This window comes from Poecile atricapillus, chromosome 1, assembly GCF_030490865.1.
Source record: "Poecile atricapillus isolate bPoeAtr1 chromosome 1, bPoeAtr1.hap1, whole genome shotgun sequence".
Taxonomy (NCBI): Eukaryota; Metazoa; Chordata; class Aves; order Passeriformes; family Paridae; genus Poecile; species Poecile atricapillus.
This window is the reverse complement of record NC_081249.1, coordinates 127,149,928-127,176,726: the sequence shown is the minus strand read 5'-3', so window position 1 is coordinate 127,176,726 and position 26,799 is coordinate 127,149,928. Positions and strand designations below refer to the sequence as shown.

Sequence of the window (26,799 nt, the reverse complement as noted above, 5' to 3'; positions counted from 1 at the left end):
AGTACAAACCTCAAAGCTTCCTGTGTTTTTGTTATCCCAGTACTCCTGTGGTCCAGCCTCACTCAGGCTGGGTGATGGGACAGAACTGGCAACAGGTTTTGGCATAGCTGGGTTGAGACACTGAGAAATTTGGAGGGTGAGCACTTCCCTGATTAAAAAATCTGAGCTAGTCCTGTGATCTCTGTGTGTTGGAGACAGAGAGGTTCCCAGCAAGGAATGAAGTCACTCAGGGCTGACGTGCTACAGCCGATTAGCTGCACCTCTGAATGCATATGGCTCTGTCTGTCCCTTGTCCTGGGTCTCTGCCTCCCGGTCTGTGTGGGCTCAGTGCTGGGAATATGGATTAAATGTGTCTCATTTTCAAGCCAACCTTTTTTGGAGCAGTTTGGTCTATTTTGTTCCATTTGGGGGAGGTTCTGATGCCTTCCTGCACAAAGCAAAAGGAGGAGCAGAGCTGGTACTGCTCATCTACCTGACTGCATAGGGCATGTGCTGAGGACACCTGGCAGGGAAAGGGCTCCATGCAGGGATTTTTCCTTGGATTTCTTCTGACTGGGAGGAGGTGGATGTGATTTAAAGGGTTTTATCCCCTTCTCCAGAAATGAGAAAGCTGAATATCAAAGGATGGCTTTCAGCACTGAGGGTCAGTGTTCAGCCTTGAAATGGTGTGGAGGGTTTGATGGTCCTTCAAGAGCTTCTCCAGGCTTTCATGTAGTCCAGGCAGGATTTGTCCTGATGCCATGGCTGATGGTGGAAATGGGCAAGTTTTGGGGTTAGCAGTGCCATCAAAGCCCATTGGGACAGAGGCTGTGTGTGACAGAGGCTGCAGGTGACTGGAGTGAGGAGCCACATCCTTTCATAGGAGCAGTGCTTCCTTTTTGGGACTGCTGCCAGAGCTGCCCATCTGTGATCTAATCTAGCATGTTCCTCTGCCTCCTGGTTTCGCTGCTGTGGCTTGTCAGTGTGTGGTTTGGGAGCAGCTGTGGAGCTCTCCTTGGCCCCTCTGTGCTCCCTCCCCACCTGCCTTGCTCCAATTCCCCGATTACTCCTCATGTACATTCAATTTTGTAACCCAAAAGTGCAAACCAAAGTGTTCTCCCCGGTCATTCTGAAGTGCTGCCAGCTTTGCTCGTGATAGGAATCCCTCCTGGAGCTGGGAAGCCTGGAAGGGCTCCAGTTTTGTGTAGATCCTGTTTGCTCCTCAGCCTGGTGCTTTGAGTCTGTCTTTGTCCAGGGTTGTGCCACCTGGGATATGCCTATTCTGCACTCCAGGTTTTGAGAGAAATGTGATGTGGTGAGGGGCATTAAAACTGAGTTAAGCTCAGTTGTTCCTCTTTTCTTGGGTTTCTTGAGGGGATTGTGCCTGTTTTTCAGATCCTAAGTGGACTCAGTGGATCTTAGGATATCCAAAGTGGATATCTGGGGGAGCAGGGAGTCCAGGATTGAAGGTGGGAGAGGCACAGAGGGCAGGAACCTGCTGCCTCTGTGCTGTGCTTGTGCTCCAGAGCTTAGAGCCCAGCCCAGGAGCTGAAGTGGGAGCTGCAGGCTTGGAGAGGAGAGGGATATAGAAAGGAAAAGCTCTTGTGCTTAAGATAAGCAGTGACCTGGCAGGCTGCTGTTGGGTGTCATAATCTTGGTGCTTTGGTTCTTCACACTCTATCTGGAAACACTGGCAAGGGAGGATCTTCCCTGCATAGCCTGTTCTGGCATTGGCACCTGCTGTGCTCTGGGTCTGTATGATCACAGCCTGGCTGCTTCCCTGCTTGTCCATCCTCCTGTCAGGCTGCCTTGTGCCTGAGAAATGGAAGTTGTTCTTCCCACTTTGCCACTGATAAAATTGCTAGGGATTCTCAGCATGAGGTCTCAGAGGCAGAATTCTGGACTTCCCTCAGGTACTTGAGATCATAATACTCATCAAGAGATTTGAATGTTGCAGGTCTACATTTATCTAGACAAGAGCCACAGTTGTATGCTGTAAAAATATGTGAGAGGCTAAATTCCTTAACTGAGGAGAGTTGAGCTGGTTGATTTATTATCAATTTGGGTGCATTTCAGCAGAGTAAACTGCAAAGGGATGGCGTAAGGAAGAAATGTACTGGTAAGTCACACTGTTCTATGGATACACTGGAAGCCAGGGAGAAGTTAAAACGAGCAACAAGGGGAGTTTGGGATTGGAAATTGAGGTGAAACTTTCCTGCATTCTTCATGTCAAAGGAGTGGAAGAGGGTTGTGGGAGGCTTCACATGGGCAAGCTGCTCTGGAAAGACAACAAGCAGAGGGAGGGGAAAAGCAAGGGGTGCTCTGGTCTCCTGAGGGGGAAGGAGCTGTGGCATAGCAGGAAGAGGTTCCTGGTGACTGGAGATGGAGCTGAGGGAGGGGATGGCAAGACAGGACAGGAAGTGACTAAAATACTGTGGTGTGTGTTGGTTTCACTCCTTAAATACATGAGGCTCTTTCAGCAAAAGGACGGCTTGTTCTTTTTTTCAAATGTGACCTTGTACTCGTTCTTCCCTCAAAAAAACCTTACAGGAGAGGAGTTTTCTGGCTCTCTTTAGCTGACTTGCAGCTCCTTTGCTGTTAGAAGGAGCTGCACTCCATGGAGGCAGCACTTGCTGATGGAAAGATGCTGATGGAAGGTTTTGGAGAGCGCCACTGTGGAGCTTCCTGAGGCGCTTTCCCTGGAATCCTTGGGCAAAGGAGAATGCAGGTGAAAGTGTCAGAATAGTAGAAGGGATAGCTGTCAGCAGAATTAATATTCTTGCTTCCTATTTCTTCCATTAATTGAATGGTACCCAGGAGGGTCAGAAAGGAATGGTGAAGGACAGCTGTCTTAGGTGGGAATTGTTAGCTGTCTGGTCTTGGAGGATGAATAAACTGCCCTTATCTTGACCCTGCCTGACACAGAGAGAAAAGGTTTGGGCCACTTGTCAGTTCTTCCTTAGTAAAACTCTCGGCAGTATGAAAAGTGCCTGAATCCTAAGAGAAAGCTGGGAAAACAAAGTGATGTTTAAATATTGCTGCTTAATACTGAATGTTGAGGTGGCCTGACAGTGCCTGACTCTGGTGCCCTTGCTTCACTGGAGCTGAACTTCACCCAGAACATCGTCACAGGTGGCAGTTTTGGGGACATTTGCTGATCTCATTTTGGGAAGCTGTGTGTCCCTGGTTGAACTGGTTGATACTGGAAGGGCTTCCAGTACTGGAGTCACTCCCAGGAAGAAGCAGTTCTAGTCTAAGAGTCCAGGACTGACTTGCTGGTGTTCTCTGGATGGGTTGTAGGAATGTGCTGGGAAGGGATACTCAGCCATGCCCTGTCCCTAGCACAGGCTGTGGGACAACAGTAGCCAGCTCTTCCTGGGAATAGGTGAAACTTGGTGCTGTCAGAAGGATTTGCACAGCTCTGTGTGTGTAATAGTGGGGAGGCAAGGTTGGCATTAGCTTCTCATGGCTTTGCAGGTGTCACCTGTAGACAGTTATTTATCCAGGCAGCAGTTCCCTATGTGGCACGTGGGAGAAGAGAGTGGAGCATCCACTGAGCACATCTTGTACACATGTCCCTGTACAGAGAGCCAGTCTGGGGACAAGGGAACTGTGGTTTGTGTCACTGTGCTGTGAGGAAGCTGCACACTCCAGGAGGGGAAAACTCCCGCAGATGCTGCCTCTCCCATAATGCATGCCTGGAAGCACAGAAGCCTTTCCTTCCTTCTGCCTGCTCTGGGGCCCTGAAATATTGTTTTTCCCCACCCTCCCAAGACAACAATGACATGAAAGCCGTGTGGCCCCGGCCGGGTCTGATGGGATGGGAGCTGTTTGCATTGTGCTTTTGGGTCCTCAGCCACGGCTGGGATCCCACTCTCCTCCATGCTGGGCCAATTAGGAAGCCAGACTCTTCCCTGCCCACGGGAGCAGGCGAAGCTGATCTGCCTGGGAGCTGGAGGGGGTTTGTGCCAGATGTTTTGCCGATGACAGGAGCAATAGACTTTGGAATTTGCTCGGCTGGAGGACACAATCCCCTTCATTCTGTGTTTTGCATCCCTGCTTCCTCATTGCAAAGCGATTCAATTTTAAGGTGTTTCTGCCTGCTTCCTGGTGTTTGTACTTCTGTGGTGTGGCTGCATTATCGTGGAGTTGAAGGTTCCAACCTGTTTGCTTTGAAGGCTGTGCTGTGGAGGAGATCTGGGAAAACAGTTCCCTGATCCCACAGTGCATCTCCAGCTTCCATCCATGGCACCAATAGGATGTGAACCAGGCCCAGCCTGACATGGTCACATTGCTGTTGAATAAGCTGCTCTACCCAGTCCAGAGCCTGGCTTGGTGCCACTTCCAGGGTGACAGACAATGCCTGGTCATCATGTCTGTGGCTGGAGCTGCATTCCAGCCCAGATATCCCGAGGTTCATCCTCAAATGGGACTCACCTGAGTTCCAGCCCAGTGCAGTAACCCCTGCTCCTAGTCAAGTGTAGCCAAATGAGTCAAATATAATCTATTAAAGGATTGGTTTGGACATAGCCTTTTCTTGCCAGACTTTCCATGCCAAACCTTTTCCCTCAAAAAGGTGAGGTTTTGAATCCAGCAAAGGCAAAAGAGCTGCTTTTCCCCCTAAAAGTGGGTCTCTGGAGTAAGGGAGCCAGTCAGAAAGGAGCCTGGTCCTGCAGTGAGCCACAACCCACCTGATCTGAAAGCAGGTGAGAGAGACCATGGACTGCAGAGTCCTCATCTTCATTGTACACATCCTCTGATTAATGACAGAGAGCTGCCTGCTGGGATCTGTAGTCCTAGGCTTGCCTTGGATTGGGAAAAGTGAAACATTGGTCATGCTGGAAAGGTGATTCACCTCCTTGCCTGGCATAGGTGTGCCTTGAACTTCCCTGGTGTGGTTTAGTAAGGAATAGGATGAAATGGGTTTTCCCCAAAATACTGGGTTCTTCAGGAAAAGCTGAGTGTGGGATTGGCTCGTTGTCCCTAAATCCTGCACAGGGCTGAGCTCTCTCTGCTTCATGCCCTCGTTTTGGAGCTGAGTACCACACAGGGTTCATGGATTCTGTGATTTTTAAGAAAAAGTGCTTTATGAGGTGGGGTAATAATCCATTATAACAGTCATAACACCGCTGTGTCTCCAAGTTCTGATGCATCCCCTTGGAAGAGTCAGTCTCAGTTTAAAGGCAGAGTGAGTGTTTGGGAGTTCCAGTTTTTGGTGTGTACAACTCAACCTTAGCAGTGTGAAATTCCAGGTCTTCCCAAGGAGTAGGTCACTTCTGCTCGTGCCACCCCCAGATATCTGTGCTTCTAAAATGTATTTTCCTGCCTTTATACAAGTGTCTCTATCAAAACCTGTAAGTAAAGTGAGGTTTTGTGTTGTTAAAAATGGGGAGATCCCACTCACCTCTAGTGGACAGCTTAAGACAAAGGACAGCAGCTCTTTTCCAGATTGCTTAATCCTCTGGGCAGTTGGACAGACCCTGATTGCAGAATCCTGGAGACTCTACCTGAAGTGCCCCATTCAGTAGCAGCCGATTGTTCCTGCCTGGCTGATGAGGTGTTTGTGTCCCATTCCAGCAGGTTTTTGGAAAGGGGGCTGGAAAGCTGATCGCAGTCAATGGGCTGTTGACAATGGGTGAGTGACTCTGTCTTGATGGCAGGGGAACTCCTTGTACATCCATCAGCCTGCTTGAAACTGGTAGTTAAAATTAAATGTTGGGGGGGTGGGGGAAAAGCCTTTTTTTGTGTGTGTCTCTACATGCTCCTGCTCTGGTTCATCTAATTAATTTTAAAAATTTATTTAAAGCAGTGCTTCTATATGAGGGAGTCATTCCTCCTCCAGTGAGGTTGTCACAGGCTGGTTCTAGTGGTGTTGCTGGGGATGTGACACTGCCCCTCCCTACTGCAGGCAGGTGCCAGCAGCTGTGTCACCTCCTGCCCCATCCTGTCCCCGGCTGTCTGCTGGCCCAGCAGTTGGTGTGCACGCTTGATAATGGGAACATCCATAATTAGGGGAAGGCAGCTTGGCTAATTCAGAGCAGGTTTGCCTTTTATCTGAGGGGATTTAGGGAGCATTCCCACGAAGGGCTCTGCTCTCTGTCCAGGTGGCCAACAGCTGGGGACAGTAATTTCTTCCAGATCCAGCAATGCCAGAAGAGGATGTCTGTCAGGAATCACTGTACAGATGTGCTTATGAGACCCTCTAAGAAAAGTATTCCTTCCACTCTGCTATTCTTCCCCACACAAACAAGGGAATAAATCACTTTTTGTGTACAGGCACAGCCAAAGATGAAAACTTGAGAATCTTTTTCTTGTCATTGGTGTTCTGGCAGAGATTTAAACTCACAAGTGTCTTTACCTCCAGTGCAGCAAAATACTGCTGCACCTGTAAAAGTGGGGAACTGATTTTTTGTTCTTTGCCTCAGTTACACTAAACTCTCTCTCCCCTCCTCCCGCATTTCCTTGTTGGAATTCATTAGGAGTGATTATCTGTCTCTCCTACAGCCCAATTAGCACAAATCTATGTGGAGGAGGAGCGAAGCTGATGTTTCAGTGGTATGTTTTGGGTTTAGGACAGACCTGAGCGCCCCTAGAGGCCGTGGTTGAGCTGTGCTAGGTTGGGATGAGGCTCTGGTTGCTCCTTCTGGTCCATAGTTTCCCTTCCTGGTCCATAACTTCTTTCCCGGTGTTCTCCCATCAGCGTGGCACGATGAGGCGGCGTTACGAGGACGATGGCATCTCCGACGATGAGATTGAAGGGAAGAGGACGTTTGACCTTGAGGAAAAGCTGTCCACCAACAAATTCAACTCCACTTTTGTGGTCTTCATGGAAGGCAAAGGTTTGTCTTGGGACTGCTGGATTCAGGGAGTGTGTGTGGAGAATGGCATGGAAGCTGCTTGCTCCGGATAGCATGGAGCTGGTCTGCAGCTTGCTGGGACACATGGCAACCAGGAATGGGAGGGTTTGCCTGGGTCAGCACCTGTAATTGCAGCCACATGTCTACCAGATCCTTAATTCAAGGACTGTGTGGGATGTCTCCCTTTCCTTTCACCACACACACAGCTCTGTGGGATGGCTTTTCATCACACAGCCTCTCATGAGGATTTACCGGGAGGAAAGAGCACTTCTGCAAGGCGTCTCTTGCTTGGCTCTGAGCTTCCTAGGGAGGTGAGCACCAGAATCCAGGCTGTTCACCTGTCAGGAGCAGTCTGTTGGAGCAAGCCCTCCTTAGGGGTCCTGTCTGAGGCTTGTCAGCAGCACACACCATGCTGCCTCTCAGAACTGCTGCAGGAGTTCCAGGATTTCTGAAATGGTTAGAAAAGTGAGGAGCAGGGTTGGACTAGGAATCTCCAGAGATCCTTTTCAACCTGAGCATCCTCTGAAGGAGTTTCTCCTAAAACTTCTGTCTTCTTGTCTCCCCACACCAGACTTCACAGTTGAGTACATCCAGCGAGGTGGCCTGAGGGACCCACTCATCTTCAGGAGCTCGGATGGCCTGGGGATAAAGTAAGTGCTGGAAGCATGGAGTGGTGGGTGACTCTGGCCCAATTCCTTCATCTCTCCACACTGTGTGGGATCTGATCCTGGCTCTGCCAAGCTGGTTTGACTGTGTCGTGTCCATGCTGTTCTTTATGTGCAGTGAGCAGAGAGAAATATCTTCCAGCTCGGTTATCCTGTTCTTCCTAGTCTGTTTGGACTGAAAAGGAGAGGACTGAATTGGCTGTAGGTGATCAGAATTCCACCAAATGTCTGGAAAGTCCCACTGCTGCTGTGATGCAACATCTGGCTGGGTTTCTTTCCTAGTAACATAGGCATCTATTGCCAGAGAGTCAAACAATTTGTAGTATTTCTGGCATTTTCCAGAATTCCAATCTGATTTTCTGAACTTCTAAGCTGTCTCTGCCTCTCTTGTTGCAGTACTCCACTGAGGTTTGCAGCTCCAAGTGTAAACTGGGTCAGTGTTTTTTGGGGTTGATTAATACAAAGATTAGAGGAATAAATGACCCCTCACAAACTTTCAGATCCAGTTACCAGCAGCACTGCTCCAATCTCCCTCAGCTGGCTGTGAACGGATGGTTGACATCTCATCCAGTGCAGGATGTCCTGTGCTGGGGTGAATTGGGTAGGAAGCAGTGCCAGGCTCAGTTTAACTGCTGAGTGATTTGGGAGGGTAGAGATTTAATACTGGGGATTACAGTGTGGCTGAAACTGGGCTTCTCCTGAGCTTTTGGGTATTTCTCTGGGTCAAGAGCTGCTCGAATGGCTGCCAGCCCGCTCTGCCTGACAGCAGTGTTTGTACAGAGAAGGGTGCCAGTACAAACATTGGAATAGTTCTGCTGTGTCAGTGGAATATACTGCGTGTCCTGCTCTGGCCATGCCTTTGGATTGGGATAAGTCACAGGAGCAGCCTTTAAAATGAGAGCTGGGGTTGCTTAGTTCAAGGCCTCCTGGCTCCTTTGCTACAAGTCACTGTACAACAGCTCCGGAGATGATACATCCTATTCCCAAGCCTGCTTCCCGAGCCAGAAGTTTGTCCTAGTGTTTCACCCCAGTCCTGTGCCCCCAGAGATCCTGTTCCATGCCTTTCTCCAACACCAAAGAAGCACAGGTGCTAATTCCTGGGTCACAGGATGTGCAGCCAGAAGCACTTGATTGTTGTTTTAGCCAGATGTTTGTCCCACAGGATGCCGGATCCAGACTTCAGCGTGAACGATGTGCGGCTGTGTGTGGGTAAGTGTCCAGAGCCAACCTGCACTCGCTTGTATGGTTGGGGTCTTTGAGAATCACACCTCTTGGAGTCCATGGTGCACAGGGACAGTTCAGTGACGTGTCTGTCGTGGCAGGGAGCCGACGGATGGTGGATGTGATGGATGTGAACACGCAGCGAGACATCGAGATGTCCATGGCGCAGTGGGCGCGCTACTACGAAACACCAGAGGAGGAGCGAGAGAAACTCTACAACGTCATCAGCCTGGAGTTCAGCCACACCAAATTGGAGAATCTGGTGCAGAGACCTGCTACGGTGAGCAGGGTTCTTCCTCCTGCAGGGATCTGCTTTCCCTGGAAATCTGGAGGCGAGGTGTAGTCTGGCATTGGGATGTGGTAAAAGGGGGACTGCTTGGAACATGCATGGGCTCATGGGGGATGTCAGTCTGGAAGATGCTGGAGCTGATCTCTCAGTCAAGCTGTGGTGACCATGGCCAAGTCCCTGGCATGTCACTCTGCAGAGAGATGGCTTGTTCATTGGCTGTCAGCAATCAGAAACATGGAAGTCTGAACTTTGCGCAGTGCAGCAGGGAGTGTTCCTGATGCAAAATGCGGAAATCTCTGGGGGCAGGTGAGGCCAAGATTGGAGGTGTGCTGGAAGAGGAGCAGAAAGCTGGTGGGAAAATGAGTTGTGGGAGGTGGGATGGATGGGATGAACATCCCAAACTGCCTCTGCAGTCAGCAGAGTGGAAGTGGCAGCTGTGGGGCCAATTAATTCTCTCTGTTAACTGTAGAGGGAACCTTGACATCTCTGGCTCTCCTGAGGCTTAGGGAGTTGAATCCCACCCTAGGAGTTGCTGTCTGGCATATTTTTAATGGAAGTCCAGAGCTGGCATCTGAACACCTGATCCTAAGTCCTTTATGTATAGGACTGTCACAGTGGCACTGGGAAAGTTCCTGGGTGTGAGGAAGGACCAAAAAGGGATTTGCCAGCCTGGGGTAGCAAAAGGTTCTGCTGTGCCCCTTTTATCTCTGCTCACATCTCCTACCTCTCTGCTGTAGGTGGATTTGATTGACTGGGTTGATAACATGTGGCCCAGGCACCTGAAGGAAAGTCAGACAGAGTCTACCAATGCCATCCTGGAGATGCAGTATCCAAAGGTGCAGAAGTAAGTGACTTCTTAAGCTGTGGCAGGCAGAAAACAATCTCTTGCAGGAAAACTGCCCAAGGGAGCAGCAGTTTGTACCAAGGGAAAGGGGGAGGAACAGTCTCTCAGCTTATTTTTGTGGGTGACTCTTGTAAGGCCACTGCAGTCACTTATTTAATCCCCTTTAGCTGTGTGGAAGAGGGGTTGGGTGGCTTGTGATACTGCTGAGTCATTGGCCTGGGTTTGGGGGACTCATTCCCTTGGAATGTCATATATGCTCCAAAGTGTGGATCAGCATTCATTTTCACCTTCTCCTCATCTTGTTTTCCACCAGATACTGTTTGATGAGTGTCAAGGGCTGCTACACAGATTTCCACGTGGACTTTGGTGGCACTTCTGTGTGGTACCACATCCACCGAGGGGGAAAGGTAGGACAGTCCCTATTGGGGCAGCTGTAGGTGCTTTAGAAAAGTGTCTGTTGGTCTGTTATTGTATAAATCCTTGAGGATGCTGGTCTCAGACAGCAAATTGAAGTCTTTCCACCCTAAACTTACCTATATTGCATAGAGTCAGACAGGTGCCAATCCCTAGTTCAGGTGTAGCTCTAACATGGTAAATCTAACTCGGTAAATCTCCTTGTCACTCTGATGGCTTTCCTGGGTTTTCTATATTTTGACATTGATGTGAATCATACCTTAAAAAGCATCCCCTCAGGTAACTCAGGCTACCTGTAGCTCTCAGTGTGTCAGGCTGGGAAAGACCTTGCTTGTCCTCTCAAGGAGGGCAGCTGTCCAAGTCATTTTGCTGGGAAGTTCTCTGGGAGAGGGGCAAGGAAGAGAATCAGATGTTGGGAAGAAGCCATAGCTGTTCATTATGTGATGACTTACATAAGCATGTTGTCTTTATTTGCAGATCTTCTGGCTGATCCCTCCCACACCCCAGAACCTGGAGCTCTATGAAAACTGGCTTCTCTCAGGGAAGCAGGGAGACATCTTCCTTGGGGACAGAGTGTCAGAGTGCCAGCGCATCGAGCTCAAGCAGGGCTACACATTTGTCATCCCCTCAGGTACCCTCAGGGTGGGCAGGGGCATCCTGGTCTTGGCCAGGGTTGTGGCAACATTGAAGCTCCTGGGACACTGGCAAGATTTAGCTCCTTCATGAGTCACTGGGAGAGGGAGATATGATGTGGCTCTGTTCTCTTGCTTGCCACCTCCCAAAACATGCCTGTGATGGCATTGTGGTTCCAGCCCAAGTGTTAGGAAAGCTGTGGCTGGCTCACATCACATTTGATTAATTATTAAAGGAGGCTTTCCCAGATCCTGTCGTGTTGACACATGGAGCAGTGTCGGCTCAGGAGAGGCTGGCCCAAGGCAGCTCCTCAGCTTCCTGGGTGTCTCGTGACAGCACTGCAGAGCTGTGGCTTACAGCAGGACCAGGAACAGAAAACACCAGGGATTGCACAACCCACTCATTTGAGTCCTGTTATCACAACTGACACCTCTTCTGAACTGAGTGGCTTTGCCTTAAGGAAACCCATGCTGGAATTCCCCAGATGTTGGACTTGGCTGGATTGCTTAGCCTTGAAGATAAGGACTGGAACTTTAGTTATTTTGAAGGTGTTTGAAGTGTTGGAACAGACTTGGGAAGGCTGTTTCCCTTGGTGCTAGGCCTAATGTGATTAGGAAACAATCTAGGATGACACCAGGCTGACAAAAAACTGTGCAAGGTGGATCAGAAGGATTCTTCTGACTCTGCTTTTTCCCCAAGGTTGGATCCATGCTGTGTACACTCCCATGGACACGCTGGTTTTTGGAGGCAACTTCTTACACAGCTTCAACATCCCTATGCAGCTCCGTATCTACAGCATTGAGGATCGCACACGGGTAAGGAGCTGTGGGAGACCCGTGCTGGACACTGGGCCAGACCTGGTGAGGCATGTGTCATCTGAGACCAGCAGTGGGAAGGAGGTCTGACAGATTCTCTTGCTTGTTTTGCAGGTCCCAAATAAATTTCGTTATCCCTTCTATTACGAGATGTGTTGGTACGTGCTGGAGCGCTACGTGTACTGCATCACCAGCCGCTCCCACCTGACCAAGGACTTCCAGAAGGAATCCCTGAGCATGGGTAAGTCCAGCCCTTATTCCTTCCTCACCCCATCCAACTGGCTTCTTACACCCTCCTGCTGGGGCACTGGTTCAGGAGTGTGGCAGGCAGGGGAGGGCTGGGTGGGTTTTTTTTTTATGAGCATCAAGTCACAACCAGACTTCTGCTTCCTCCTTTGGCCCTGCAGCAGCCCAGGTTCTTCACAGCTGTGAAATCAGCACACCACCAGTTCAGAGCCTTGCATGGAAGAGGTGGGGGGAAGTTGCAGTGACCACCACAGTGCTGTGGGCAGGAATTCTCTCTAGCTGGCCAGGGCCTTCTGCACACTGAGTTTAAAGGGCTGACACAGTTACTTGGAGGGCTCAGCGACCTCATGGTCATGAGTCCACATCCTATTTTTCGCACCATGATGGTCCTGAGGGATCAAGGTCCTGAGCCCCCAGCTGGAGATCCCAAGCCCTCCAAAGCAAAATGAGGTTGGACAGAGCTTTGAGCAACATGATGTAGTTTAGTGGAAGATGTTCAGGCCCATGGCACTGGGGTTGGACTAGATGACAGTCCAGATCCCTTCCAACCCAATTCCATGAAATTCAGTCTAGGGCATTTGCTGTTTCTTCCTCTGGGACCTTTTCCTATATCTGGTGCCTTGCATTCCCACAAACAAACCAGGAATGGGAAGGGCATTTAGCTGTTTTTTTGCAGCTTCTCTGTTCCTTTCACCTTGTACAAATCTGTTGCTCCAGCATCCCTTATGACTGCGGGGATCCCACTAAACACAGAACACCTCCTGTGATTGCTCTCCTTTCTCCATTATGGCAGATATGGAGCTGAGCTCCTCAGACTCGGTGAACATGGAAGAGGAGGAGGAAGAGGAGGATGATGAGGATGCAGCAGGGAAGGAATCCCGACGCCCCATGACCAGGAGGTCCATTCTCACCAGCCCCATCGCCAATGGTGCCAATGTGGACTATGACGAACTGAGCAAGAGCTGCCGGAGCAGCCTGCCAGGTCTCAAGAAGACCCCATCCATAGACTCTTCTGACTCCAGCCGGGGCTCCCAAAATGGCCAGGCCTGGGACCCGAGTGGGGGCAGCCCCCGCAAGAGCAGGAAGGTGCACCTGACCCAGTTTGAGCTGGAGGGGCTGCGCTGCCTCGTGGACAAGCTGGAGTCGCTCCCTCTGCACAAGAAGTGTGTTCCCACTGGCATCGAGGATGAGGACGCCCTCATCGCTGACGTCAAGGTAGGCCTGAGCAAGTGCAAAGCGCTTCCCACCGGGAAACTGGGCTTCACTCTCACCTACCCCTGTCCCTGGAGGAGGATTGGTGTCCTCCTCTTCCTGTGTGTGAGGCTGATGTTACACCTGAGGTATAGCCTTGGGATTTGGGGTTGGGAAAGCAGGAGGGTGGTTGGGCCCTGGCTGGGGGCTTATGGCTGTTAGTGCAGGAGCGCTCGTAGCTGATGCAGTTCACTTCCAGTTTTGGCTGTAGACTCTGACATATGGAGTCTTTTCCTTGCCCCAGGTGGATTTGGCCTTGTTCCTTTGAGTTGTTTGCCCAGGGTGTGATCTGGAGTTAGGAGAGTCAGTTATTTTGGGCTGGTGGAGGTTGTTTGGATTTTATTTGCTTTCATCTCTTGAGCTGACCAAATGAGCTTTGGTGCTTTAGCTGTTTCAGCATTGAAGTGGGAATATCAGCTTCACTCTATCCCCAGAAATCCATTCTAGTCCCTAAAAAGTTAGCTTCTGCTCCCTTCCTTGCTGTTGGTGATCTGTACCAAAGATTGCCTGTACCAAAGATGACATCCAGACACAGCCATGCATGTGTCCTTGACTTTGCCATTGTTTTTATTTCTAAGTGCTGGCTTCTGATGTTTCTTGTGAGTTGTTTGGGTAAATCCAGAGCTCTGCTGTGTTTGGAGCAGAGGGTGTGGCTCTGGGGTCCCAGGTTCTTGGCTGAAAGAGTCTGGGTGCTGGTAGGGGCTGAATTTCTGGTTTTCTGTGGCTTTTCAGGCATCCTGTGTATGCTGTGACCTTTGAGAATATGACACGTGTGTTTCTGTGGGCTGTTTCACTCTTGGACTGACAAAAGGAGGCTGGTGTTGGGCGTTTTGAAGGCAGAGCCTTAAATGTTGTTGGTGTTCAGTTTGAATTTGAGACCTGATCTAAGAATTTGCTCATGTTTTAGAGGTAGTAAAGGTATGCCTGTGGTTTTGGTGTGACCCTTCCACCCCTGTGTCTGATTGTACTTCACAGAGGACCTGCAGGTGACAGCCTTTGTAGTCTCAGACAACTTCCCTGAGGATTTGCTCCTTAAAGCTGGCTGTCCTTGGAGGTTTGGAAGTATCCTGAGCTACAGGACTCCGTCCCTCAAGACTGACATCCTTAAGGCATCAAGATCCCTAGTCACAACCTGCAGTGGCTGGGGAAAGTGGACAAGTTTGTCCAACCACAGCAAACCTCTACTTTCAAAATCCATTTTCCATAGAAGTGATAGAAGTGGCCAGTAGAAGTTGGCTTGTAGAGCCTGAGAAGGGCTTAAACATTTCTGGCTAAAACTTCCAACTGGGGCCACCAATCTGCAGCAGGTACTTTTGCCCTTGTATCATCAGGGAAGGTCGTTGATGGAGCCAGGATCTGGCCAAGCTGGAAAAACTGCACTTTGGTTTGTGCTCCCCATGGTCATAACGTGGCGTTTTCTCATCCAGACCTGAAGGCCTGGCACCGTGATCTGCCCATCCAGTACCACCCTCTGCTATTCAGCATTCCTAGGCAGCAGGAAAATGCTGCCTTTTCCCTCAGCCTCTTGTGTGGTGAGCAGGATTTCAGGGCGTCTGTCTGTTGGGTCACATGGAGAAATGGGTATCCTGTCACGAGTTCAGCCTGGAGCATCAGGGGATGTGACACTTTGGATGTGACAATGTTGTGCTTTCAGCTCTGTGGCAGGAATTGTCTGAAAATTCTGAGCATGGTGGGAGTCATTGGAAGGATCATTGACAAAGAGGGAATTTCTGAGAGGTCCTGTTGTCTTTTGACTGTTTCCATCTGTGCTTTCTGACCCCCCTCTGTGGTGTGCTGGTTTCCATGACTGGATTTGACAGGAGGATGGTCATGAGGCAGCTGACAGCATGCCAGGCCCTGTAGCCTGGCATGAACAGGTTATATCTGTGCTCTGCATGGAGCTGTTAGAGCACCAAGGATTGTAGAAACAAGAAAAACTTCTCCCAGAAGTGCTGATCCTGTCTACAGAACCTCATCTCAAAATTTGTGGTGGGGCATTGTGCACATGTACCTGACTGGGCAGTGAGCACAGAGAGAATTTGGTGAGGAGCTGGAATGATATCCTCAGGGATAGGCAAGGAAGTTCAGGATGGCCTGTGAGCTGTGCCAGGAAGGTCTCCCATGGTGGGATGGCAGCACTGGTCACGTTCCTGCCTGCGGGTCGAAGAGAGCCCGTGCCAGGGTCCTGAGGGTGTCACTGGTGGCACAGTTGGTGACAGTCTGGAGCCAGGTCGGCATGCGACTGGCTTCTTGGGAACACAAAGCTGGAGTTGCCTGCAGATGCTTTGGATGCATCAGAAGTGGGAGCAGCCGCTGTTCCCCTGTGCTGTTCGGCTTTATTTCAGGAGTTTCCTCCATTTTAATTGCAGTGTGTAGCTGGGGGGCGTCTCGGGGGGGCTGTGATTGCTTGGGGACACCTTGATCACCCGGTATGGATCTGTCCCCCTCTAGCGGTTTGGTGCCTTCGGGAATGTGGCTGCTCCCAAACTTGGCTGGCGGGATGTTTGTCCCTCCAGGTCGGGAATATGAGGGTGCAGACCCTGGGGGGAACTGCAAGGGGGATGACCCTTGCCTACATTCCAAAGCCCCGCTCGCTCCAGCGGGGTCTCCTAGATCCCAGACCCGCCTCGGAGCAGACAAAAGAAAGGTGCCGGGGAGGCTGGGCCCGAGCGGGACTGGGTAAGGGCTCTCGGCCACGCTCTGCCCGGCCACGGGGAGCCCGGCCCCGGCCTCTCGGATTGCGGTGGCGGAGGGAGGGAGGGAGGGATCCCGGGGAGGCCGGTGGGCAGCGCCGCCCGGACCCTGCGCCAATCCCCGCCGTCCCGGCCCCTCCCGGCGCTGCAGCAGCGCGGCTCTGCCCTCCGCTCCCTCGCTCCCTTTTTCTCTTCTGCCATCTTCCCGTTGCAAAGCATTGCTGGGAACCGCATGTGGGTGACGCAGCAGCATTGTCTCCGGCTCAGGAAGCTGCCGCCGCCGCTGCCCAAGGGCTCGGGAGGAGCACGCGGCCGCCGGTGCGGCTGCCGGGGGCGGGGAGGAGCCGGGGGCGCTCGGGGCGGGGGGCGCAGCTGCTCCCCCAGCCATGTCCCCGAACACCGGGGGTCCGGCCGGGGTCTGAGCCAGCCCCAGGAGGTGTCCGGGGCGAGGGGAGGGGGCCCCAGCCCTCGCAGTGCAGGCACCGAAACAAAGAGGGCTCGGCAAACTTCACCCCAGAGTCTCGGCAGCTCCAGAGGCGCAAGGTCAGGCAGCTGGCAATGCTCGTGGCGCGGGGAAGGGACTCGGGGAGGGGACGCGGGGACGCTCCGGTCCCGGACACGGTGGGAGGGGACCGCGGGGGGACCCCTGCTTCCCCGGAGGGGTCCCTGGCCGGTGCTTGGGCTTACCTCTCCCGTCCCCGGGGCGCTCCAGCCGCGTGTGTGCAGGGTCCCCTCTGCTGCGTCCCCCCGACCACCGCGCGACGGAGCACCAGGGGACCAGCGGGCTGTCGCCCACCCCGGCTCTGAGCCAGATGCAGCCGCAGCACCCGGGAGTCCCCGCAGTCCCTCGGCTCCCTGGCGGGGAGCATGACTGAGCCACCCCCACCCCGTCCCCGCTGCCACGGGCAGGCAGACGCTGCGGTCCCACGGACGTTCGTGTGGAAGCTCTGAGCCCTGACCTTTCCCTTGGCATGTGCTCGTGGGGAGGCGGAAGGTCTGAAGGCAGCATGCTGCGCTGCCGGGGAGCCCGGGGAGACTGCGGCTTCCTGCCTTCTCAGACACCCCGAAAATCGGGCCAGGGGCATGCCGGGCACCCCCTGCCCTGGCCCTGCCTGGCAGTGGGAAGCACCGCCCGCCAGGATGCCGGCAGGAGGCCCCTGCCTGCGTAACCATGGCAACGTCAAGTAAATAAAGCACCTTTGCAACCGGCTAATTCAGTGGGGAGTGAATGTGGGGAGGGGGCTGCGCTGGAGAGTGCTGAAAGGACCAGGGTGAGTGAGGGAGCCCCACGTACTGGGAGCAAGGGGCTGTCGTGCTGGAGGGCAGCATGCCAGTCCGTGCCAGTCTGGTCGGTGCCGAGGGATCTCTTCCTCCAAGTCAAAGCCAAACCCCAAGGCAGTGCGGGGGAGCAGCTCTCGGCTGCCGGCAGCTTGTACTAGGCTACGGAGGGGGTGCCGGGGCATCACATTCTGCTGCTGCTGCACCCTCCAGGATGCCCTGTGCCTGGGAAGCAGCTGGGGGGGGGCAATGCTGGTGAATCCTACTCCCAAAATCCCCCTAGATTGCTGAATCTTGGCGTTCTTCCCCTCTACCACCACCCAGCATGGGGCCTCGGGGCTGAAATGCAGTTGATGAAAGCGCTGGTGCAGATCGACTCGACAGAGCTTGTCTGTCTCATGTGGGGAGGAGGGATGGTTGCTGGCGGGCGTGAGGAGAGGAGGGCTCCTTCCCAGCCGCCTTTGAAGCATGCTGGCCTTGGCATCTGGTCGGAGCCTGCCTCACTGGTGGGAGACGTGTTTCCCTCTGCTCACACCTGTGCTTTTTGTCTCTCTGCTGTGTTCCCCCTCCTCTCTCTCCATTAGCTGCTGTTGGAAGAATACGCAAACAGCGACCCCAAACTGGCACTTACAGGCGTCCCCATCGTCCAGTGGCCCAAGAGAGATAAGGTAGGAGCTGTGCGGAGGAGACCCAGATGGGTGTCACGTGTTGAGTAGTTTCCCGGGCATGGGGTGTGGTGGCACTGCTTCCATACTCGCCTTGCCAGCAGTGCAAAAGGGGGATATGGGGTGCAGCCACCTCCACAGCACTGTGGGCAAACCCAGAGATCTCCCAGTCCAGCTGATGGGTGGTAACCAGATCAGCCCCAGCTGCTCTGTGTTCTCCAGCTTTTTGGTTGGTCTCGGAGAACAGGGAGCCTTGTTGGGGGAGGGAGGGGTGATTCTGCTCTCCCAGGGGCTCTCTGGATTGATAAGGGAGACCTGGATGACCTGAGGAATGTTGTGTGTCAAGGAAGAAGGCCTCTCTGTGGCAGAGGTGGGTGAGGTGAGGGGTTGATGGTCAAGAGCAGTCCAGCCCCTCACTGTGAGGTGAACGTGTCCCTTGTGTCCCTGTCCCTGTTGTAAGATTGGGTCTTACAACCCCAGGCAAGGCAGCTCTCTCCTGGGAATCTCTCCCTGTGGATAGCAGCCAGCTCTTCAGCAATGGGACCTTTCCATGCATCCCTGCCTTTCCCTGTCCAGCTGCGCTCATAGCCCAGGGCCCACAGCTGGGCAGCAGCCTGGGCTGAGCTCACTGGGTAGATGGAGGCACAGAGCAACCGGACTTCCCCTCTGCAGGCTGCCTTCCTGTGGCCTGCCAGGATGGCTCCCAGAGGTCACTTCTTCCTTCCTGCCAGGAGATGGGCTCACAGGCAGGCTATGGGAAGAGCAGGACCCATTCATGGTGGGAAGGGTGGGTAACACCCCATTCGGGAGTCTGGAGACAAATGAGCCTCCTGGATTGACCTTTGGAGATGCCTGTTTCGGCTTGCCTGCCCTGCCCAGGGGATCCAGCGTGATCCTTGTGCAGCACAAGCATCTTGGGCAGCTTTTCTGGGAGAAGTGACCTGGAGATCAGTGCACTCTTTGGGTGCAGCACTCAGAGGCTTGGCACATCCCGTCACACTATATTGGGAACGACGAAGCACGAAACTCTCTTCTGGGTTGCACAAGAGCGCAAGTTTTATTATTCCAGATCTTCTTTTATAGACAGGTCCGAGAGGTAAAACTCTCATTGGTCATTAAACCAACACATCACCATCACTGGTCAATTTGGGACAACACACCTTGACTATTTCTTACAAGGAAACTACAAGGATCCAAACAATACCTGCAAATGTTTTCCTTCTCTAAGGACTGTTTGGATTTCTTCATATGATTTCTCAGGCCAGAGGGAGAACTTTGTGTGACTTAGTTTCACACAGGCTCTGTGCTCCCCTGCCTGCTTTCTCACATTCAGCATCCATAATCCCTAACCCCATCCTTGGGAGCCTGCCCTTCCCCAAGCCCATCAGCTGTGGTGCACACCCCAGCCAATCTCAGAAGGATGCTGCAGCCAGCAGATTTCCTGTGAGGGCTGATGGGTTGCAGGGTGACAGCTGGAGAGCTGTGCTGTCCTACCTGCACTGTGAACAAGGAAGGTGTGGGTGTTCCCAGTGTGCCTGGAGCTCAGGAAAGGGCAGCCAGAGCTGTCCCCTTGCTCAGTTAGCAGAGTGACACAGAGAGGACAACCTGGTTGGACCTTGTCATTCCTTGCCTTGGTAGGAAAGCATGGATGCTGTGGGATGCTTTTGGGACACAACATCCCTTTCCAGACCCATTGAGCCTTAACAGGGGGTTAGAAGAAGGGGAGCTCTTGGTGTGGGGTTATGAGGGATTAGGGAATGTGCTCCAGGGGAAGTGCCAGGTCAGCTCTGATCTAGGCACCTTTGGCTGCAGAGCACTGAGGAAGCAGAGCCGCTCTCTGGCACATTACCTGAAGTTGTAGTGGCAGATCCAGGGATCAGAGCTTTCCAGATCCCAGCAAAACACAACACTTCCCTCTCCTCACCCAATTCCCTCTCTTCCTGTTGGCAGCTAAAGCTCCAGGCCCGGCTGCGGGTGCGCCTGCCCACTATCCCCATCACCAAGCCGCACACCATGAAGCCAGCACCACGCCCGACTCCTGTCAGGTCCACGGTGTCTCCCATCGTGTCGGGCGCCCGGCGGAGGCGGGTGCGGTGCCGGAAATGCAAGGCCTGCATGCAGGGCGAGTGTGGCATGTGCCACTACTGCAGGGACATGAAGAAGTTTGGCGGGCCTGGCCGCATGAAGCAGTCCTGTGTCCTCCGGCAGTGCTTGGCGGTGAGTCCCAGTTGGATTCCTGGGGGATAGCTGGTTGCCTCTCCATGGTTCAGGTAGTAGGGAGGGAAAGGAAGAAGGCTATCCCATCATGTTGTGGTGTCAGCCCTGCTTTCCTTTGTAGCCCAGGCTGCCTCACTCGGTCACGTGTGCACTTTGTGGGGAGGTGGATCAGAACGAGGACTCGCAGGACTTTGAGAAGAAGCTCATGGAGTGCTGTATCTGCAATGAGATCGTTCACCCTGGCTGTCTGCAGGTGAGCAGGGACTGTGCTGGGCAAAGGGGGTTCTGCTGTGGGGCTGGGCTGCTGCTGACCCCCTCCTCTCGTTGCAGATGGATGGGGAAGGGCTGCTTAATGATGAGCTCCCCAACTGCTGGGAGTGCCCCAAGTGCTACCAGGGTGATGATGCAGAGAAGGGCCAGGTAAGGAGCTGTGCTGTGGCAAGGCAGGATTTGTGTCCTCCATCCATCCTGCTGCATTCTGCCAGGGATGTGCTCAACCAGCATGGGCTGGGGGTGGGGGGCTCTGACCAGTGAGAATGGGAATCATGGAGATGCAACACTTGGGGGCCTGGGCGCATCCTGCTGCAGTGCAGTCCTGAGGTATTCCACTGTAAGAGACTGTTAGCCACAGAGTGGAAGCCACCCCCAACCTCAAGGGATGCCCCTTTTGAGAATAGGTTAGGCAAAAATGCTTGTTACTGGTATGGGTGGGTTCTGGTCCTTGTGGTACTTAGATGAGCTGTGAGGAAGAAATTACTTTACTGTAAGGGTGGTGAGACCCTGGCAGAGATTGACCAAAGAAGCTGTGGATGCCCTATCCCTGGAAGTGTTCAAGGCCAGGTTGGATTGGTCTTGGAGCAGCCTGATCTAGTGGAGGGTGTCCCTATCTAACCCAAACCATTCTGTGATTTCACTGGGCACTGCTGGTGGAGGTCCTGCCAGCACCGTGGTGTTCCCCTGGGGAAGAAGAGAAGGGAAGAGCCTTCCCCAGGCCTCATTCCTGCTAACCAGCCACCCCCGTTCCCCACAGAAGCGGAAGGTGGAGGAGAGCGACGATGACACGGCGCAAACCAAGGTGCTGCGGCCCCTGCGGAGCTGCGAGGAGCCCCTGACCCCCCCACCCAACTCGCCCACCCCGATGCTGCAGCTGATCCACGACCCCGCATCCCCCCGTGGGGTGGTGACACGCTCGTCCCCAGGGGCCGGGCCCAGTGACCACCACAGCGCCAGCCGGGACGAACGTTTCAAGCGCCGGCAGCTGCTGCGGCTCCAGGCCACGGAGAGAACCATGGTGCGGGAGAAGGAGAACAACCCCAGTGGCAAGAAGGAGCTGTCAGAGGTGGAGAAGGCCAAGCTGCACGGTTCCTACCTCACCGTGACGCTCCAGCGCCCCACCAAAGATGTCCACGGCACTTCGATCGTCCCCAAGCTCCAAGCCATCACGGCCTCCTCGGCCAACCTGCAGCACTCGCCGCGCGTGGTTGTGCGCCACGCGCCCGCCAGGATGCCCCTGCGGAGCGGGGGCGACGAGGAGGCGGCCGCCGAGGAAGAGGAGGAGGAAGAGGAGGAGGAGGAGGAGAATGCGGAGGAGGGGGGGGCGGCCCGGCTGAACGGGCGCGGGAGCCGGGCGCAGGAGGGCGAGGAGAGCTGCGTCCAGCGCGAGGTCTGGATGTCCGTGTTCCGCTACCTCACCCGCAGGGAGCTCTGCGAGTGCATGCGGGTGTGCAAGACCTGGTACAAGTGGTGAGTGTGGGGACGTGTCCTGGGGCTGGGGGGTATATCTGTGGTGGACACCCAGAGGGAACAGGGGAAAGGATCTCGCCTCAGAGCTGGGCAGTGTTACTGTAGCCAGCGCTGTGCCTCTGCCATGTGTGCACCCGTCTCTGTTGTTCCCTTCTGCCTTCCTCCTGTCCCCTCAGCTGTCCCCCACCGTGTCCTTGCAAGGTGCCAGTGCCCTTCCCTCACCCATCACCCTGAATGGTGCCTGCCCTTCCTGGCCTCCCTTGCTGCCTCGCCCTCCCAGCAGACAGGGAAGGCAGGCTGAGGCGGGATGGCTTTGCTGGCTGGAAACGCCTCGGGGGGCAGCAGGCCCAAAGACAATGCTGGCACCAGCACAGCTGTGCATGGAGGGCTTGGGAACAGACAGGAATGGAAACTGGGAGGTTTCTAACAGCCGAGCAGCAGGGATTTGCCTGCTTTGATCAGCAGCTAGTGGCAGTGGTGTGGTGGAGAAGTATCCCCTTGCCTGCACCTTCAGGGGCTCAGCTGTGCTGCCATCAGGTCCTGGTTCTCCACAGATTTCCATGGAAGAGGAAGTGTTTGCTCCTTGCAAACAAGCGAGCTGTGCTGGGGCTGTGGGGTGGGACACACAGTGTTTTGCCTGTTGGGAGTAAGGATCCTTAAGATCAGGAGAAGTACCCAGAGGGGGCAAGCAGACATGCAGCTGTCACTTGGAGTCTTGTTTTGTGGCAGCAAAACCCTGTTGGGGCTACCCTGGGTGGCCCAACACCTTCAGCAACAACCCATGTTTGGGGAAACCTATGGAAACTAGGAGGAGCAGCCTTGTTCTGTGGCTGGAGCCACACCAGGGCTGGGCTCCTTCCAGAAGTCAGGCACCCTGCTTGGCAGTCTGTTATCCCATGGGACTCTTGGGATTCAACTTTCAGCCTTGTGCTTGTCCCCAGGTGCTGTGACAAGAGATTGTGGACAAAGATAGACTTGAGCAGGTGCAAGTCCATCACCCCCCAGGCGCTGAGCGGCATAATCAAAAGGCAGCCGGTCAGCCTCGACCTCAGCTGGACCAATATCTCAAAAAAACAGCTTACGTGGCTCGTCAACAGGCTGCCAGGTGAGTGTAGGCTGGGGAGGGGTCCCTTCCTCTGCCACCAGCCTGTTCTGAGGCTTCCTGAGGCCTGGGTCATGGGGTGAGAGATTGCAAGCCTGGGAGCTCCTGGGTGCCTGGGTCCTATCGCCTAGCAAGTGTCCCACACCAGGCAGGGAGGGGACTGCTTCCTCATGTGCCTGGAAAAAGGTGGTGGAGATCTGGGATGCCTGGGAGCCGACCAAACCTGTCTAACTTGTTACCTGCCTCCCTCCTGCCAGGCCTGAAAGACCTCATCCTAGCGGGCTGTTCCTGGTCTGCGGTCTGTGCTCTCAGTACCTCCAGCTGCCCCCTTCTCAGGACCCTCGATCTTCGGTGGGCAGTAGGAATCAAGGACCCTCAGATCCGGGACTTACTCACACCTCCAACAGACAAACCCAGTAAGCTGCTGCTGCCTGGGGCTGGTTGGGCTGGACAAGGGAAGGTCCCCAGGGCAGTCTGTCCACTCTGTGTCTCCCTGTGCTTGTGCAGGTCAGGACAATCGCAGCAAACTCCGCAACATGATCGACTTCCGGCTCGCCGGGCTGGACATCACGGACGCCACGCTGCGCCTGATCATCCGCCATATGCCCCTGCTCTCCCGCCTCGACCTCAGCCACTGCAACCACCTCACGGACCAGTCGGCCAACCTCCTCACCGCCGTGGGCTCCTCCACACGCAACTCCCTCACCGAGCTCAACATGGCAGGTGCGTGCCCTGCTCCAGGTGCCCCCTGGATTTCCCGTTCCTTCTCCCAGTGCCGGCTGCTGGAGGTGTCCCCCTCACACTCCCTGTGCTCTGCCCGCAGGCTGCAATAAGCTGACGGACCAGGCCTTGCTCTACCTGCGCCGCATCTCCAACGTCACCCTCATCGACCTGCGGGGTTGCAAGCAGATCACCCGCAAAGCCTGTGAGCACTTCATCTCGGACCTGTCCATCAACAGCCTCTACTGCCTGTCCGATGAGAAGCTGATCCAAAAAATCAGCTAGAGACCCTCCCCGGGGCAGACTGAGGAGAAGGAAAAGAGCCCATCCCACCCCTCTTGGAGAGCTGCTCCTCCACCTCCCCTCCCTTGCCCTGCGTGTCCTGCCGCTGCCTCCCACCTGACTCGGCAGGCAGGGCTGTTGCTGGCCTCGCTCCAATGTCCTTCCTCCTCCTCCTCCTTCCCCGGGACTTCTGCCGAGGAAGATGTCCCACCAGGCTGGCCAGTACCAGAGGAGGAACGGGCACATGGCAGGGAGCCTCGGCCCGGAGCTCGCCGCTCCTGAGGCAGGGGCTGTAACAGAGGCCTCTGTGCAGAGAAATGGGGCACCCTCTCCCCCCAGCTTTTCCCTCCTCCCCGTCGTCTCCTTGCCTTGAAACACTTGTCACTTCCCCGGTAGCACAAAGCTTGAGGGTCGAGGTCTCACCAAGGAAGTGGGAGCAGAGCCAGAACACCCGTCCCTCTCTGTGCCACCACCAGCTCGGCGCTCTCCTGCGCTCTCTCCCCCTTCCCCTTCCCCTCGTCTGGCTGCAGGGACTGCTATCCATCCCCCTCCTCCTCCCACACATCCGGGCGGTTCTTTGGGCACCCAGCGCAGGAGCCCCATGGTGGGGGTGTCCCAGGAGCAGGGGCTGGGGGATAACTCGTCTGTCCGAGGGGATGGAGCAGGGGAGAACCCACAGGTACACCAGAGCTCAGGGAGGACTTGGGAAGCATCAGCCAGGGGTGAGTGAGCATGGAGCGGGGACAGGAGCTGCCTGCCTCCTCTTCCTCCCCAGCTCCCGGCACCACAAAGCACTCTGGGGCCGGAGGGGCGAAGGCTGCTCTGCGGCCTGGGACCGAACTGGCATCGTCCTCTCCTTCTCCCCCACCCCCTTTTTGCTGCCGATTTTCCTTTGCAATGAATGGTTGGTCCAAAGAACCTCTCTCTAGGGCAGCAGAGAGCTTTTTGCACTTTAAAAAAAAAACAACAAAAAAAAGACAAAAAAACAAAACAACTAAAAAAAAAAGACAAGAAAAAAAAAAAAAAAGAAAGGAAAAAAGGTTGGAATCTTCTTTTTCTGGGTCACTATTTTATTTCCTTCCCTGTCCTGCCTGTGCCCGGACGCTCCCCCTCTCTGTCCCCCCGGTGTCAGCACCCTGCTCTCTCCCTGGCAGCGTACCGATAGCACAATCCGGGGTGTCCCCTCCGTGCCACCACCGGTCCCCAGCCCCGCAGGGGTCCCTGGGGTCAGCCCGCACCCCCCCACCCCACCCCCGCTGCTTCAGAAGCAATAAAGGAGGAGAGGCGGCCCGCGGGGACTGTCCCCGGCAGGGGGACACGAGGGTACAATCCCGCAGTGCCTGGGACAAGGGGCAGTGTGGCCGAAGCGGAGCCGCAGGGCTCGGAGCAGGAAATCACCACCCCCCGCCAGGCGAGAGGAGGAGCCTTCGGCCTCTGGCGGCGGTGGCTCCCGGGAAAGACGTCGGAAGAATTAAAGCTTTTCTTTTTCCTTTGGATTCCTTTTGAGTTTTGCAACGCGAAAGAAAATTTCCAGAGCTGGGGTTGAGAGGGACAAGGTGGTCCCTCCTCCGCGGGGACAGCACCCCTTCCCACCCTGTCCCCCCCTCTCCAGCCGCAGAGACTCCAGCGTGCGATCCTCCTCACCACCCCAGCGTGGTGCAAATCCACGAGGAAGAAAAAAAAGAGAATTATATATAATGAAAATCACTTAGTGATTTAAAACCAACCCAGCCTGCTCCCTAAAGACAACTCCTGCAAGCAAAGTCACTTGTTTAAGGGTTTGGTTGTGGTTTTGTTTCGTTTCGATCCCCCCCTTCCCTCCCTTCCTTCTTCCCTCCCTTCCCCGGAGAAATATTGTAAATATCTATTTTTTTGTTGGCGATTTAGAGTCCATCTCTGATGTTTGTGCTTTAAAATTAAATGTAAGCATTAAGGGTAAAAGCAAACCAAGTCTTGCGCTCTCTCAGCTGGGGTTGGGGGTTCTTGGCTGGGGCAGAGGGAGGGCAAGTGGGCTTGGTTTTCTTTATTTTTTTTCTTTTCCTTTTTTTTTTTTTTTTTTTTTTTTTTTTTGTATCTTGGGTTGTTTTGCTTCTCCCGTCCTGGATTTTTAGAGAGGCTCTTTGCTTATACCATATTACAACCAGGCTGGGTAAGCTGTTGTGGGGGGAGGGAAAACCCCAGCCTCCCAAGGGAACTATTCTGTTTCTTGGGGGTGGATTTTTGGAATTAAAAAAAAAAAAAGGAGAAAAAAGAAAGACCAACCACAATCCATGAGCGTGAGCTCTGCCCTTTTGTCTGTGAGGGAAGTGGAGGGGACAAGGCCAGGGCTGGGACCTCCTGTGTCCCCCCTGTCCCCTGCCCCCCGCACTGGGGCTTTCTCAGCTGCTCAAGGAGAAACTGGAGCACCATCGGTGGTGGCAGCTGTCCCGGTGTCCCCACTGTCTCCTGGCGGGTGGTGGCAGCTGTCCCTGCATCTCATCACCTCCTGCCAGGGCCACAGGTCCTCCAGAGGCCTGTGGGGCTCTTCCCTTCCACATCCCTTGGGAAACCTGCCCTCTCCCAGTGGATTCCTCGGCCACCACGGTGACATTTAAGTGTCCCACACCCTCCAGGGATGTCACGGCCCAGGTCCCCGCGGCAGCTGGGCTGTGACATTTGCATGGCGAGGCATGTACGGTACATTATCCTCCACAGGTGGCTCAGGCCACTGTCACCCTCCCTGTACCCTGGTCCCCAATGCCAGCATGTGCCTCCCCCAGTGATGCACCAGAGCCAAGTGAGTCTCAGCACCCTGACCCCCCCCATCCAGGTGTCCCCTCCTGGCCCCGGGAGCCTGCACACGGTGTCACACATGCATGGTCACACCCACGGCCACGCATGGCACA

General features: G+C 54.3%; 1 protein-coding gene across 1 annotated transcript in view; it reads left to right on the top strand.

The window, feature by feature from the left end:
- KDM2A (lysine demethylase 2A) overlaps positions 1–24,945 on the top strand; it is a 33,136-nt gene extending 8,191 nt beyond the window's left edge. The window contains exons 4-22 of the mRNA XM_058842636.1: positions 6,680–6,818; positions 7,408–7,486; positions 8,664–8,710; positions 8,824–9,002; positions 9,749–9,855; positions 10,169–10,262; positions 10,747–10,900; positions 11,602–11,717; positions 11,832–11,958; positions 12,757–13,178; positions 17,770–17,853; positions 19,801–20,067; positions 20,189–20,320; positions 20,398–20,487; positions 21,098–21,810; positions 22,752–22,915; positions 23,170–23,328; positions 23,420–23,635; positions 23,736–24,945. Of these exons, the coding sequence (XP_058698619.1) occupies positions 6,680–6,818; positions 7,408–7,486; positions 8,664–8,710; positions 8,824–9,002; positions 9,749–9,855; positions 10,169–10,262; positions 10,747–10,900; positions 11,602–11,717; positions 11,832–11,958; positions 12,757–13,178; positions 17,770–17,853; positions 19,801–20,067; positions 20,189–20,320; positions 20,398–20,487; positions 21,098–21,810; positions 22,752–22,915; positions 23,170–23,328; positions 23,420–23,635; positions 23,736–23,917 (3,471 nt within the window). The 3' untranslated portion in view covers positions 23,918–24,945. The remainder of the gene's footprint in view (positions 1–6,679; positions 6,819–7,407; positions 7,487–8,663; positions 8,711–8,823; positions 9,003–9,748; positions 9,856–10,168; positions 10,263–10,746; positions 10,901–11,601; positions 11,718–11,831; positions 11,959–12,756; positions 13,179–17,769; positions 17,854–19,800; positions 20,068–20,188; positions 20,321–20,397; positions 20,488–21,097; positions 21,811–22,751; positions 22,916–23,169; positions 23,329–23,419; positions 23,636–23,735) is intronic.
- Positions 24,946–26,799: the final 1,854 nt, after the last annotated feature.